This window comes from Oryx dammah, unplaced genomic scaffold (assembly GCF_014754425.2).
Source record: "Oryx dammah isolate SB20612 unplaced genomic scaffold, SCBI_Odam_1.1 HiC_scaffold_7, whole genome shotgun sequence".
Classification (NCBI taxonomy): domain Eukaryota; kingdom Metazoa; phylum Chordata; class Mammalia; order Artiodactyla; family Bovidae; genus Oryx; species Oryx dammah.
The window spans coordinates 2,370,634-2,385,475 of record NW_024070191.1 but is presented as its reverse complement, the minus strand read 5'-3'; the positions used below and the strand labels follow the sequence as shown (position 1 = coordinate 2,385,475).

The 14,842-nt window shown below is 41.9% G+C and overlaps 1 protein-coding gene across 1 annotated transcript in view; it reads left to right on the top strand.

Annotated features, from left to right (window-relative positions):
• Window positions 1–14,842, top strand: part of CSMD1 (CUB and Sushi multiple domains 1) — a 2,078,553-nt gene that overhangs the window by 2,001,953 nt on the left and 61,758 nt on the right. Inside the window, exon 52 of the mRNA XM_040243208.1 lies at window positions 5,260–5,433. Coding sequence (XP_040099142.1) covers window positions 5,260–5,433 — 174 coding nt within the window. The remainder of the gene's footprint in view (window positions 1–5,259; window positions 5,434–14,842) is intronic.

The following is a 14,842-nucleotide window of genomic DNA, read 5'->3' as shown; positions in this document are numbered from 1 at the left end:
TTTACAATACTGTATTGGTTTTGCCATACATTGACATGAATCTGCCCAGGTGTACATGAGTTCCCAATCCTGAACCCCCCTCCCACCTCCCACCCCATATCATCTCTCTGGATCATCCCCCATGCACCAGCCCCAAGCATCCTGTATCCTGTATCGAACATGTATGATAACATTTACAGGAGACTTAGAAAATACTTAACAAGGTTACATATAATTCTCCTATATATTACAGTTATTTTTAAGTAGATAAATTAAGGTTTTTAGTTGGAGTTTCAATATCAAACTCTTAAAAATTAATAGAATGAATATACAGAGAAGTAGAAGAATATAGTAGAACTGAAAATCACTATGAACCAATTCAACATAATTAAGATTTATACAATTTTCACACAACAGTAGGATACAAATTCTATTCAAATTCCCATAGGCTGTAAACTAGGAGACACTGGAACATAAGGGACATAAAACAAGGTGCAAAAATTTCATGTTCTAAAGGCACTGAAATCATTATAGGCTCTGTTCTCTTATCACTGTGGGATTGTGTTAGAAATGAATACCAAAAGATATTTGAAAATAGCTGTCACATTTTCAAGTACAATGTGACATTTACTAAGAGAGATCTTCAACTTAGCCATCAAAAGCCTCAATAAAGTTAGACTAAAAAAAACACAGACGGTGATTGCAGGGGAGAAAGCATTTAAATGAGAAATTAATATCGTTACATTTTTAAGTCCCATGTATTTGCAAATATCCACTTTTTTAAATTAATTTTTTATTGAAGGATAATTGCTTTACAGAACTTTGTTGTTTTCTGTCAGCCCTCAGCATGGATCAGCCATAAATATGCATATGTCCCCTCCCTTTGGAACCTCCCTCCCATCTCCCTCCCCATCCCACCCCACTAGGTTGGTACAGAGCCCCTGTTTGGGTTTCCTGAGACATACAGCAAATTGCCGTTGGCTATTTTACAAAAGGCAATGTAAGTTTCCATGTTACTCTTTCCATACATCTCACCCTCTCCTCCCCTCTCCCCATGTCCATAAGTCTATTCTCTATGTCTGTTTCTCCATTGCTACCCTGTAAGTAAATTCTTAAGTACCATATTTCTAGATTCTGTATAATGGATAAATGTCGACTTTTAAATGATGAATGTACCTAAGAAGCCATAACAAGGAAAATTAGAAAATATTTGTAAAAGAATAAAAATGAAAAGAGAATTTACCAGAATTTGTTGCATGCAGCTGAAGCTGCTCAGTGCAATCAAATACAATGTGGAGTCTTGAATAAGATATGAAAACAAATAATGGACACTAGAGTAAAATTTTGTGAAATTGGAACAAAATCTGTCCTTCAATTAATAATACTGTATCACATGTTAATTTCTTTCTTTTCTTTCCTTTTTTAAAATAACATTGTATTTCTTTATAGTCTCAGAATTAGATTAGAAGTTTTAAGCCTTGTTTAAATCTTTTTTTTAATCACTAAGATAATAAATTTCTAGAATTTTAGTGGTAATACTAGATGCCAAAATACATGAAACTATATCAAAGTTTTGAATGAATATAGATTAGAAATCAAGCATTCTATTCATACTAAGTTAATCAACTGGAATTAAATGTCATATTTTTTTTAGCTAGGCAATAATTCTTAAGTTTTCTAAAATATATGTATTATACATACTATATATATATGTATGTATATATGTATACAAAAGCTTTTCTACTACACTTGATAAAGGTTTGAGAAAGAACAACAACAAAAGAGATGGAGAAATTAGAGAACATAAACTAAATGAAATGGTAGCACTGAATATTAAGTAGAAAAAATGAAACAAACTAAATAAAAGTAAAAGATCATCATATAGTCAAGTTGTTTTTAAAACTGACTGCTCTTTAAAAACACATCTAGGGCTCCAGGAAAAAAAGCAATACCTGGGCATTTGTATTTTTCAAAAAATTCCAAGATAATTCTGATATACATCTGGATTTGCGGATTCATGTTAATGTATAGCAAAACCAATACAATATTGTAAAGTAAAAAAAAAATAAAAAAAATTTTAATTAAAAAATAACAAAAAGTGATTACAGATTTTTCTATTAAATGGTGGTTCTAATGATATAGAATTCTATTGACTAATCATAAGACAACGGTATTCAGTCAGTAATATTTACATACTCACAATAGTAAAAGATGAAAAACACACTGATTCTTAAACTGAACCATTGGCAGCCCAGTTCCCCTCTCATTTGTGAAAAGAAGACAGAACTGGGCTTTGGCCATCCATGAGTTGTATCTCTACCTCCCTCTTTCTGATTTCTCAGAAGTCTGTTTTCTCGACTCTCGACTGAGGTACTTTAATCCGCTGGGTCTCATGCTGAGTCTGGTCCATGGACAGCCACCACCAGGCCCTAGGCCTGAAGACGTCTCCAGGCACCTGGGCCACAGACATTCTCTGCAGATGGTTGGGCATTCGCTGACTCACCGCGTTGTGCAGGAGTTGTTCTGTCTCACTTTGTTATTCGTTTCCTTTGAACATCCTTGAGGATATGCGGTCTTTTCTAAAATCATTGGCTTCCACAGAAATCTTTGCTTGCCTTTTGGTTTATGCCTTTGTTAGTATCTGTTGTTCCGTTGGTCACCCTGTGGCCAGGGGGCGTGCCTTTTACACTTGAACCTCTGATATCTCTGAAATCAGCCGTGTTTCCTCATAAAGACAGGGTGTTTTATGCTCCTCCTGAGTTTTCCTCACCCAAACATGGACTCTGCTCTTCTCCAAGGAGCCCTACCTATTGCTAGAGACGGTACAAGAGACCAAGCTCTGTGCCCGAGGGTGTGCACCATGCTAGGGTCACTGATGTTATCCTTGAAAGCGTGATGGGAGAGAAGAGCAGGGACATAAAGCTTTCCCTTGGAAATTTGACAAAGGATCCCATTTGTTTTCTACGGTAGAGGAGTTCTCTCTTTCTGTTAGGGGGCTTCTGGGTTGGTGCTGCCCACCTCATTAATGTGGCGGGTTATCTGCCACCCAGATCTCCACATCTGAGACCCCATTATCCAGCTGCTGGAAAGCTAATGCTTTGTCCCAGCAGTTCTTTTTTTTTTTTTTTTTATTTTTTTTGTTTTTTATTTATTTTATTTTTATTTTTTTAGTTTACTTTACAATTCTGTATTGGTTTTGCCATACATTGACATGAATCCACCACGGGTGTACATGCGTCCCCAAACGTGGACCCCCAGTAGTTCTTATTTATAGTCAAGTGAAGCTTAGTAGAGGTCAAGCCTAAAATAATTTCATCACCAGGATATTTTTAACAGAGGCTAAAAAAATAGAATAGATGTGGAAACCACCCTCCTTTCTGCTGGTCCACCATTGACAGTGCATCAGGACTGCCAAGAGGAGGTGTGCTCAGACCTCCCTTCTTACTAACACTGAGGTTTCAAAACATAATCCAGCTATCCTGAGTGGCTACAAGAGGATCTTTAAATATCATTGCTCAAGGTGAAGTTCATGCCATGTTTGAGAAAAGGTATAATGAGAAGTTTATAATTAATTGTAAAAAAACCTAAATCTGACTCAAACCCATGGACATGTGGAAGAACGAACGCATTAGCAGTATTACTGAATGCGTAAGATAGGACCCTGTAAGAGTGTAGCAATCCCAGAAACTAAGAAGTCCTCACAGCTTTCTCAACAATGATAATGTTCTCATCAGGAAATACTCCAAAGCTGACCTTTCCAGATTTCTGATGAGCGGTACCCCCAGAGCACACATTTCCAGACTGTGTCTGCAAGTCTGTTTGAAACAGAACCAGGGCTTTGGGTCTTGGAGTAAAATCAGCATAATTCAAAAGAATGGTCTAAACAGTAAAATTGTCTTCACTTGAATTTTCAGTAAAGGTTTTCAGATTTTGGAACCAGTTCCCCAAATAGGCCCCAAGGTGTCCTTCACTCTTAGCACTGGCCCAGCCCTGGCCAGGCGCAGGGCGCTGCTTTAGTGGCCCCCGCCTGCCGTCCTCTCACTGAGCTCAGTGCACAGCCCTTCCTGGCTGCGGCTGGCGCCAACCTTCAGAGGTGAACCAGCAGGGCTCAGGGACCGAGAGAGGTTGGCGGTGTCACCGCGCTTGGAACTGGCAAAGCTGAGTGGGCCCCGGGTGGCCTGCAGCCAGCATGTATGTTCTTGCTCTTTTCCTTTTACTACCTCTTATCAGTTCACTGTTAACGAGGACTCAGTCATTTCTAGCTACTTGGCGGCTTTGCCCCAAGCCCTTTGCACATAAAACTCACTTAGTGCAGCAGGAAATTTTTATCACTCCTCTTAGAAGCGCTTTTCAGACACTTTCATTCTCACCTGTTAAATCACATTTAAGCCTTTAATGAGCAGTTTGCCTTGATGACTTTCTGATTCCCTCCTCCCCTGAGATTCTGCTGACTTGTGTGTGTGTGTATGTGTGTGTGCTCAAACATTGGTGGATTTTGCGAGTGCAGGGAGTCAGGTGGTATAACCGGTATCTGTAATGAGAGTGACCATTGCATTCATCTCCCCACCTGGAGTGATTGTGTGGCTGTAAGTGGTCAGTGATCAATAATTATGCTGGAACATACGCGTAAACTGGGTGCCTACATCCATAAGGTTTAGTTTTTATAATTTTTTTTAATTTTTAGAAAGTCTGTACACATTCCATATAGTCAGCATTTTTATGAAGCTCATGGTCTCAACAAATAGTACATGATAGAAAAAGTGAACTCAGTGCTTCTACTGTAGTGGGCATCCTGGGTTTAATCCCACACATTTTGTACCAGTTGATGACTTTGGGGAAGACTAGCCACGTGCCTCAGTTCCTGTTACGCCATGTGGATGCCAGTAACTGGGATGTGATTTTTGTAATTGATTTAAGCAGAAAAGGGGACAGAAAGCCAACTCGTTGGACTGACTTGCTTGTAGGCTAAGATATTTGTGTACTGTGTATTTAAAGAAAAGTTTAGCTACTTGTGAGAATGAAAAAATAAATAGCAATGGATGAAGGAAGGGACTTATTCTATTTTGGATTCCACTCTAAAGTTTCAAGTTTTCATTCCAAGGATACAAGAGAAGGGAAATTAAACTTCCCAGGTGATGGGTCATCTCACTCTGAGATGACACCCCTGACCCCCAGGTTCTCAATGATAATGAAGACTTGAGATTTTGTTGTTTTTTTACACAGAGAGTAGTCTGTGTCAGACCTGGAACAAAGTTCACTCTGTTTTTCTTTTCCTTCTAGTGATCTCGTGTGGAAGCCTGTCCTTTCCCCCAAATGGGAACAAGATTGGAACGCTGACGGTCTATGGTGCCACAGCCATATTCACGTGTAACTCAGGCTACACGCTCGTGGGGTCCCACGTCAGAGAATGCTTAGCCAATGGGCTCTGGAGCGGCCCCGAGACTCGCTGTCTGGGTGAGTTCATCTGTCCAAGGGCACTGCTTTACCTCAGTTCAGTTCACTTCGGTTCAGAACACACCTCAAAGATGGAGATCAGCAAGGCAGAACCTGGTACTTCTCGCCATGAAAGCTCTGACCGAGAGTAACTAAATCCCACCTGGCTTTTAATGCTGCTCTTTAGAGTATCACTTCCTCTTTAAGTATGTAAAGGGATTTTTAAAAACCTGAGCAATAAATGCAGGTCGCATGTTGCCTTAAATGACACAAAAATTATTTTATAGAGTGCTGAAGGTAGCACTGCCCTCGAATGCCCTCATAGTTTTAGAATGCACACACACACACACACGTTTAAAAAAAAATAGAATGCACAAATAATAAATTTTAAAATTGTCATATATTTTGTTATCTTCTTAAAAATTTTTAAATTACATTAATAAGTTAATGTGCCATAATGTCCATCAATGTAAGGACAATGAATTGTTTAAAATAGGGCTTCCCTGGTGGTTCAGACAGTAAAGAATCTGCCTGCAATGCAGGAGACCTTGGTTAGATCTCTGGATCAGGAAGACCCCCTGGAAAAGGGAATGGCTACCCACTCCAGTATTCTTCCCTGGATAATTCCATGGACAGAGGAGCCTGGCAGGCTACAGTCCATGGGGTTGTAAAGACTCAGACACAACTGTGTGACTTTCACTTTTCCTTTGTTATTTTTTTAAAAAGTTTTAAATTACACTAATAAGTTAATGTGCCATTAATGTCCATCAGTGTAAGGACAATGAATTATGTAAAATAGAAAGTGTGCATAGTATTAATAATTTGGTCTTCTTTTCCCCGAGGATTAATATTTTCTACATGATCACATTTTTTAAAATTTAAATTTATTTATTTTAATTGGAGGCTAATTACTTTACAATATTGTATTGGTTTTGCCATACTTCAACATGAATCCTCCACGGGTGTACATGTGTTCCCCATCCTGAACCCTCCTCCCTCCTCCCTCCCCATACCATCCCTGTAGGGGCTTCCTTGGCGATCCAGTGGTTAAGACTTCACCTTTCAGTGCAGGGGTGCTGGTACGATCCCTGGTCAGAGAGCTAAGATCTCACATGTCTTGTGGCCAGAAAAACAAAACATAAACCAGAAGCAATATTGTAACAAATTCAATAAAGACTTCCAAAATGGTCCACATTAAAAACAACAATCTTTTAAAAATTGGGTTGGAAGTTTTTCCTTTGAAAAAAATTAAGTATATGAAAATTGCTGAGTAAGCAATTTAAAGGGCAGCGATTGTAATGCTTCTAGTCTAGTCATGTCTGCAAGTGATCAGTAAAATATGATCTCTTTGCGACCCCATGGATTGTAGCCCACCAGTCTCCTCTATCCATGGAATTCTCCAGGCAAGAATACTGGAGTGGGTTGCCATGCCCTCCTCCAGGGGATCTTTCTGACCCAGGGATCAAACCCATATCTCCTGTGGCCCCTGCATTCCAGGCAGAATCTTTGTCACTGAGCCACCAGGGAAGCCCCTTTTATAACTGTCCCTGTGATCTTGATAGCTTTGTAACCACTCCAACGCAGTGGAAGTGGAAAATTTAGGCTTCTGAACCTCTGCGGGCAAGGCTGACTTCAGGAACTCAGCCAGGACCAGTGAATTTAAATAGTAATAATCTGTTCTTTCCACTGGAGGGAATTCGAAGAAACACTCAGGAATTTGAAGGAAGTGGATGAAAGTAAAATAGCAGACCAAGAAACAGGTAACTGATGTGAGAAGGAGGTTCTCATGCTTCTCCATGAAGTGACTTTCTTCAGATTAGCGCAGGACTTGGATCTGTGCTGTTCTAATACGAGGCCTGTGTGTGAGTCCCCTGTTGAGTGTAGTCACTGTAGTTCTCAGCCATCCAGAACATCTCCCTGGGATTTATGTGGTACTTCCTGGGAGGCAGTGCTGCTTCTGAGACGTCCTGTGCTTTCCTGGTTCTGTTATGAGATTGGCTGTTGAGTGCTGCTTCCCTAAGGCTGCTGTGGCTGGGGTAGGTTTTCTCTGTCAGCTGCAGTGAAGCATGTCTGCAAAGAAAGGAATGAGGTGATCCAAGAAATTCCATCTCTGCTCTTAACTGTGAGATGGAAAGTAAACTCGATGTTCATTTGCTTAGTGGGTCACTGCTCACAAAAGCCATATTGGTCCTTCCAGTGACCCTGGGATGCAGAGAATTTCAGTGGCAACTTCAGTTTTTGTAACTGTTGAGTCATGGAGCCAGCTTGAGTCTTGTTGATTGCAAGCAAACCTTCATCTGTTTCATGGCATTCTTCTGACGGCAGTTTAGGGCTTTGAAGTAGAAAGGATGAGATGCATAGTTGGCTGGATGGAGGTACTCAAAGTTCTGTGAGGTAGTTCAAGTGAGCTGCTGAGGACTTGAAGTGCATTTGTGGTGAAGGTTCTGGTAACCATGACACATGAGGAATGTTTAGAAAACTTGTGATCTTCCATTTGGCTGGAAGAAAAGTTAGGAGGTAATTAATAGCTATTTTCAAATATTTAAAACAGTTGGTGGGAAAAAATTTAAAAACTAAAATTCATTAAACACATCTTCTGAGGGCAAGGATCAGGGTTGCTAATGACATTAGTGATACATAATTCCATTCATTGGTTTGAAATACCAGATGTGCATACAGAAAAATAGTTTTCAGATCCAATATAGGAAATATTTTCCCTTACTTATTCTTCAACAAGTGGGATCTGTCCAAGAACGTGAAGAAGACTTCCTGAAGAAGTGGTTGGCCACCTGGCAGCTGTGTGTGTGTGTGGCTCCATTGGACTCTGTGCTGCTTTGATTCTATACCCAGCATGCTTTCTCCATCATAATGCAAAACATTTGACAAGAGCATTTTTTCAAGTTGTGGGTGAAGTATCTTGTTTATTTTTAGAGTTACTAGAACAAAAGAATTCCTTTCTTGAGATTCTGTTTCACGTGGAGCAGGCATCCTGTTTCTAGCTGGGATACAATGGTTATTTCCAATGATTTTCAGCAGGGAAGAACATGCCAGATTCCTTATGATCGTGGCAGCAGAAATGGCCAAGCACATGCATGGACACTGTCACAGTGGGAGTCTCGCTATTGTTAACAGTAGGAGAGCTGGGTTTAAGAAGGTGAAGGATGATTTTCTTTGTTCAACATCTGAGAACTGAACCTGTGCTGTATGTGAGGTCCCTTGCCAGCATTCTAAGCTAGAACTTTTGAGGAAAGATAGAATAAGGAAAACTTGGCAACCCTGTGTGCAACCATGATTAGAGCTAAAATTTAGGCAAAATGCTACCTGTGAGCATCAGAGTACGTTTTTCTAAAGGGTTTGCCCTCCCTTAATCAGTGCAGCATCTCTGCTACAAGCAGGGTCTTGCCAGGCTGGGGATTGCCCAGGATGTGTTCTCATTCACCAGCTGCTGTGCAGCACTCAGCATCTCCCTGGGCTGCAGAATTAAGTGCCAAGAAGGCTGACCCTGTATCTGCGCATCAGGTAGTTTATAATCCATCAGGGAAGCGTTACAGTCCCCATGCTCCCTTAATTACCTTCTTCTGTTTATCTTCCCTGTGGTAGCTTGCATTGAACTCAGCAGAGAACACGCCGACTCCACCAGGTTGTCCATTTGTAATCCAGGTCTCCTATCGCAGGAACCACATTAATCTTTTAAGACCATTGATATCATTTAGCTTTTTCAACACATAACAACCCATCATGACTTTCACTCTCTTACTTCTTTAGTCTGTAGCCCTCAAGATATCAGTGATAGATTGAGACATTTCCTCCACAAAGAACATTATCTCTTTTTCATTTGATTATTTTGCTGTTATTGGAGGTAAGTTTGCATTTGCTGCACTTTGATGACCTTTGATACACTTTGATGGGGAGGTGAATTCTTTTGTAATGTGATATCATGGTGACATCTGAGTGGCTGAAATAGCTATTAATAGATGACATGATTCAAAATGATATTGTAGACCCTGCTTTTCCATAGCTGAGCTTCCATGGTGTCTCAGAGGTTAAAGCGTCTGCCTGCAATGCAGGAGACCTGGGTTTGATCCTTGGGTTGGAAAGATCCCCTGGAGAAAGAAATGGCAACCCACTCCAGTATTCTTGCCTGGAGAATCCTATGGATGGAGGAGCCTGGTGGGCTACAGTCCACGGGGTCGCAAAGAGTCGGACATGACTGAGCGTATTAGAGAATAAAACCAGAAAGGATTCAAGTACCTTGTGTTTTGCGACACATCCATGTACAGATTTTTAATAAAACAACTGGTTATGACAATGCTTGTATTGCAGCAAAAAGATATTAGAGGAGAAAGATTAACCCTGCCCTCCTTGATCCTGGTATAAAATTGATCTTCTGTCTAAAATTTAGGCTGTGTGATAGTCAGGGGAGGTAAACGATTCGGAGCTCTCAGTGCTAACTCCACAGCTTACATCTGTGCTGCTGGTGGCTTGGAGGTGAACAGTGCAGCATTCCCCCCAGCCACAGGTACTTCTGTCTATATTTCTGAATATTGTCTAGTGATGTCCGTTTAACTCCTCAAGAAACATTGCATAGGATAGGAAGTTCATAGGAGGGTTTTTTTTTTCTATAAAGAATTTATAATCAAAGAAATAAATAAGATGAAAACCCACTATCTTTAATAAAAAGTTGAGATTAATGAGTGGCAGGGGAGAGATCCACACAAAATGCTTCCCATATTGGGGGTGGGGGGGACTTTCATGAGCAGAGGTGTCTCCAAACCCACAGAAACAGACTTGAGTCATTCCAGGAGTAAGTCATCCCACAGAACCAGGGACAGCTGCAGAGATGAAGAGCAGAGGGGCAGGCGGTCCTCAGGGAGCTCTGTGTGGTCCCGTGGTGCTGAGGGTCTGGTACTATGGCAACAAGATGTGGGAGGAATCCATATCCTTTCAGAGATGCCCCTCTGGATCAGGCAGGGGCTCAGAGGTGGTGCAGAGACCAGGACCCTGCTCTAGAACTCATAGACTAAGGGTGGAGAAGAGGTAAGAAAAACTATTTCCATTCTCTGCATTTAAGACAAAACAACCCTCACCATATGGTATTGTAAACAGATGGTCCTAGAGGCAGAGTCTCCTTCTGCAGGGAAACCTAAAATAAAGGACGTATTTGAGTTGAGTATTGATTCTTGCCTGGGAAATCCCACAGACAGAGCTCGGTGGGCTGCAGTCCAGGGGGTTGCAGAGTCGGACATGAAACTAAGTGACCAACGCTTTCACTTTCAGAGTCTGCCAAATAGAGACTTGATACAAATGTATTCTGAGGCAAAGAGACCAGTCTTGGTAGTTGGTGTTACTAAGGGCCCTGAATGTCATCCAGCTCATCACACCCCACCTGCCGATCATTGCAAAGATTCAGGCACCTACTACAACACGATAGTTTCTCTGATTTCCACAAAGATTCTCAAGGATACCCCCCCAAAATTGCTCTTTGAGGGAAAAAAGTCTCATTTGTGGGAACTCAAGTGTGTTCCTTCATGAATATGTCAGATCTAGAGATTTAAATGCATAATCAGTGTTTCCTGCTCAGCCATTAGCCTGTTTCCTGCACATAAGGGGATCTGACCCATCTGAAATCTTGTGACCATTTATTAACACTCAGGTGGAAGTTTGTAAACTGGCTTTAAAAATCACCACCAAATAGGCCTTTAGCCCCCCAACTGGAGTTGCTGGTAGAGCCGGCAGAATGAAGCAGACTGCATTTCTCAGTCTCCTGCTTGTACAGCATAGTTGTAATGCTTCTTATTTTATTTTCAGCAACGAGTGCCAGTAATCACAAAGCAAATACAGAGGCTGAAAAATTTGGTTTGCAGATTTTGTAAAAATGTGTGAATGTATTCACTTCCAATCCCCAAACCAATATTTAGTATTTGTCCTGATACAAACTGGCACAGTGAAAAGAAGGTGACCTTAAAATAGGGGACTCTGGGGTGTGGGAAATGTGTATGTGTGTTGAGAGTGTGAGAGAGGGGCCTGGTGACAGGAGGCACACTTGTTCAGTTCCTGTGAACACCCAACCTCCCCAATGAGAGATGCAGGCTCTAGGTCTGCCCAGACCAGGACACCCTGTCACCTGGGAGCCAGGGTGCCCAATGGGTCTCCTGGAGCAGCAGGTGTCCGTGGGTCCAGGGGAACCGGATTCAGTTCCCAAATCACAGAATTTCCTTCTGAAATTGCATGAGTCTAGGTAATGGTAGGAGACTCTAACACAGATTGTCTTGGAAGAAGCATTCGGTCTGTGCATTCACTGTGTGTTCAGGCTACTGACTGACCTCTGACACTCTGTGTCCGTTGCTCAGTGAAGTCACCCCTGAAAGCTGGTGCGGTTTGTCAGGTTGCAGGCCATGATCATTGCAACATCAGAGACAAGGTACAGTGCAGAGAGCTCACCTGGACAATGCAAAATCCTATCCATGGGGAGACCCCATCTCTGAAATACACCTGCCCGGGGCTCCCTTCCAGATGCCTGGATGCAGCAGCAGGTGTGGGGGCTGAAGGATGGAAGGATTCCGTTCATCCCAGGGCAGTGTTCAGAATAGTCACTCCACTAGAAACAAGCTGGCAAAGCTTTTGTTCTGTCATGCAACTGTGTTGTCAGTCTACAACACATACTAAGGCATCTGCCCATCCTAAAGGAAATAGATCTTGAATATTCATTGGAAGGACTGACGCTGAAGCTGCAGCTCCAATACCTTGGCCACCTGATGTAAAGGAGCTGACTCATTGGAAAATATTTTGATGCTGGGAAGTACTGAGGGCAGGAGAAGAAGGGGGTGACAGAAGATGAGATGGCTGGATGGCATCATTGACTCAATGTTTGAGCAAGCTCACAGAGATAGTGAAGTGCAGGAAAGCCTCAGCGCTGCAGTCCATGGGGTTGCAACAAGTTGGACATGACTTAGTGACTGAAAAACCACAGTGGCATCTGCGTGTAGAATTTGGACAGCAACCTTCCAGAACTGCTGCCTGGAGAGGCAGGGCCTGCGGAGGCCCTGCGGTGGTGGAATAGACACATCACACCCGGGAAGATCCAGTTCCGCTGGCCCATGTGCTAGCCCAAGCTGATTGATATCAGGGCCCTAGCTGGTGGCTTCTCTGTGCTTCTGACCATGAGCGGGGCTCCCACAGGGGGCATGGCTGCCGTCCACCATGGCCAGTTCCCACTCCTGATGAGTTTGCGGAATCCCTGGACCTGGGAGGAAACTGAGAATCCCCTGTGGGTCCCATGTTCTCCTTGGGTTTGGCTCATGGCCTCCCCAACACAACTTCTGAGAGTTGACCCGGCCTCTACTCTGTGTTTTAGCAGAATTTGTTCCATGGATTTTATTCCTCCTAATTCAGTTTTAGAGGAAGATAGTTAAAAGAAATTTAATTTAAAAAAAATAAATAAAAAGCATTCCACACATACACACACAAAAAGAAGTTCTCTCTTCTGTTTGGGACATCTAACTAAAATATAATAAATAAAAACAATAATACCACTGTCATTACACCTGAAGTAGCATAAACTTAGAGACCGGTGATCTTGCAGCTTAAGGAACAGAGGAGTCATTCTGTAGATGAGGCGAAACCTTCAGACCCTTGTGACCCAATCACACATATAGAATCTCAGTCATTCTGGAATTTCGTGGAATTCCCATTCCACTGTGCAGTTCATCTTAGCCAGCCAATGAATGATGTTTTCCATGGTTTAGTGTGTGAGACAGTCACTTGTCCAGAACTGAAAACAGCCACCATGGCATGGAATTCCTGATTCTGCTACTGACTCTCAAGAACAATTTTAAGCAGTTGGAGAATTACCCACTCCATAGTAATACTTGTCCTCAGCAGGAAGAAAATGGAGAATTAAAATGTAATGTTCTAGGAATGTAGAAATAATAGAATTTGTAATTCATACTTAAACTAAAAGAAAATACATCCATTCCTTTAAGATATATCTCTCTGTCAACCCATCCGTTGAATTGACAATCATGTGCAGTTACACTTTTACAGTATTCTACCTAAATCACTTGCTTCTTTCTAGCCAGAGCTCTCAGGTTCTGATTTGTGGCAGATTATTAAATTAATGAGTCGAATTGAAGTAAAAATAAAATAATCCACATGGTCTTCACTCTGAGATTTTTTGCCCACATTTTGATGGAACCATTTCTGACACATTTGTCAGGAAATCCAGCCTCCTAACCTAGGTGCAATGATACTGGCTGCAGAATTGCCTGAAAGTGTTTAGTGATCTTGTTTAAGCTGAAGGCAAATGCTAATGAAAAAGAAACAAGCAAACACAAAACCCAGAGGCTTGGCATCCCAGTGTGAGGTCTCCCAGATAGTCACATCACTTTATTAATTTAGGAGATACTTTCTTTTGAAACGTGCAGGGCTGCCCTCATCCCTCATCCCAATTCTCTCTCTCTCTCTCTTCTTTTTTTTTTTTTTCAGTTAATAGAGTTTCTTGTCCTTCCTTTGCTGCTGATTGTGCTCACTGGAGGGCTTCCCAGGTGGTGCTAGTGGTAAAGAACCTGCCTGCCAATGTAGGAGACTAGAGACATGTGTTTGATCCCTGGACTGGGAACATCCCCTGGAGGAGGGCATGGCACTCACTCCAGTATTCTTGCCTGGAGAATCCCATGGATGGAGGAGCCTGGTGGACTATATTCCATGGGGATGCAAACAAATGACTAGAGCAACTTAGCATGCATGCACTAGTGCTCACTGAATGCTAATAGCTAACTGTAGCCAAGATTGGGGAAGTTGCACAACATAGAGTGTGAACTGTGTAAGGCTGTAACCTAAAAGGCTAAAATGGGTGCCTTTCTGGAAAATGAATAGTTTGGTCCCATAACTCCATAATCTTCATTTTAACTGAGACTTTAAAAATAAATCAAATCAAGGTTCTCAATACAGGGACTAGGCGCCTTCAGCTGGCGGGTGGTGCGCTTCCTTTAGGCCTTCAGTCTTGCCTCTGTCAGGGTGTCTGATACCCGGCTTGGCTACGTGTCCACTCCCCATTCCTCACCTCTTTAAGATGAGACTCCCCGGGGTGCTTTCTGTGTCAGACCTCTTATGACTGCCTTACTCCTCACTGAATCCCCAGCACTGCTGGCTCGAAAACATGACTCAAATGGACGTTTCCTGAAATTGGATTTATTTTATAACACCAGTCCTTCCTCTAGAATTTCATAAATAGTTCAGGAATCTAATCTCTCACTGGAAATCCTTCCATGCTTTTCCTTGCTACACATATTCAATAGGGTTATGGAACTTAGATTAACTCCAAGTGTCTCTTCCTTCCTTTTGGCTTTTATTTACCAGATAAATACCATAAAATATGAGTGAAAAATAAGTAGAAGAAATAAATGGAAAAACCATAACTAGGGGATACCCT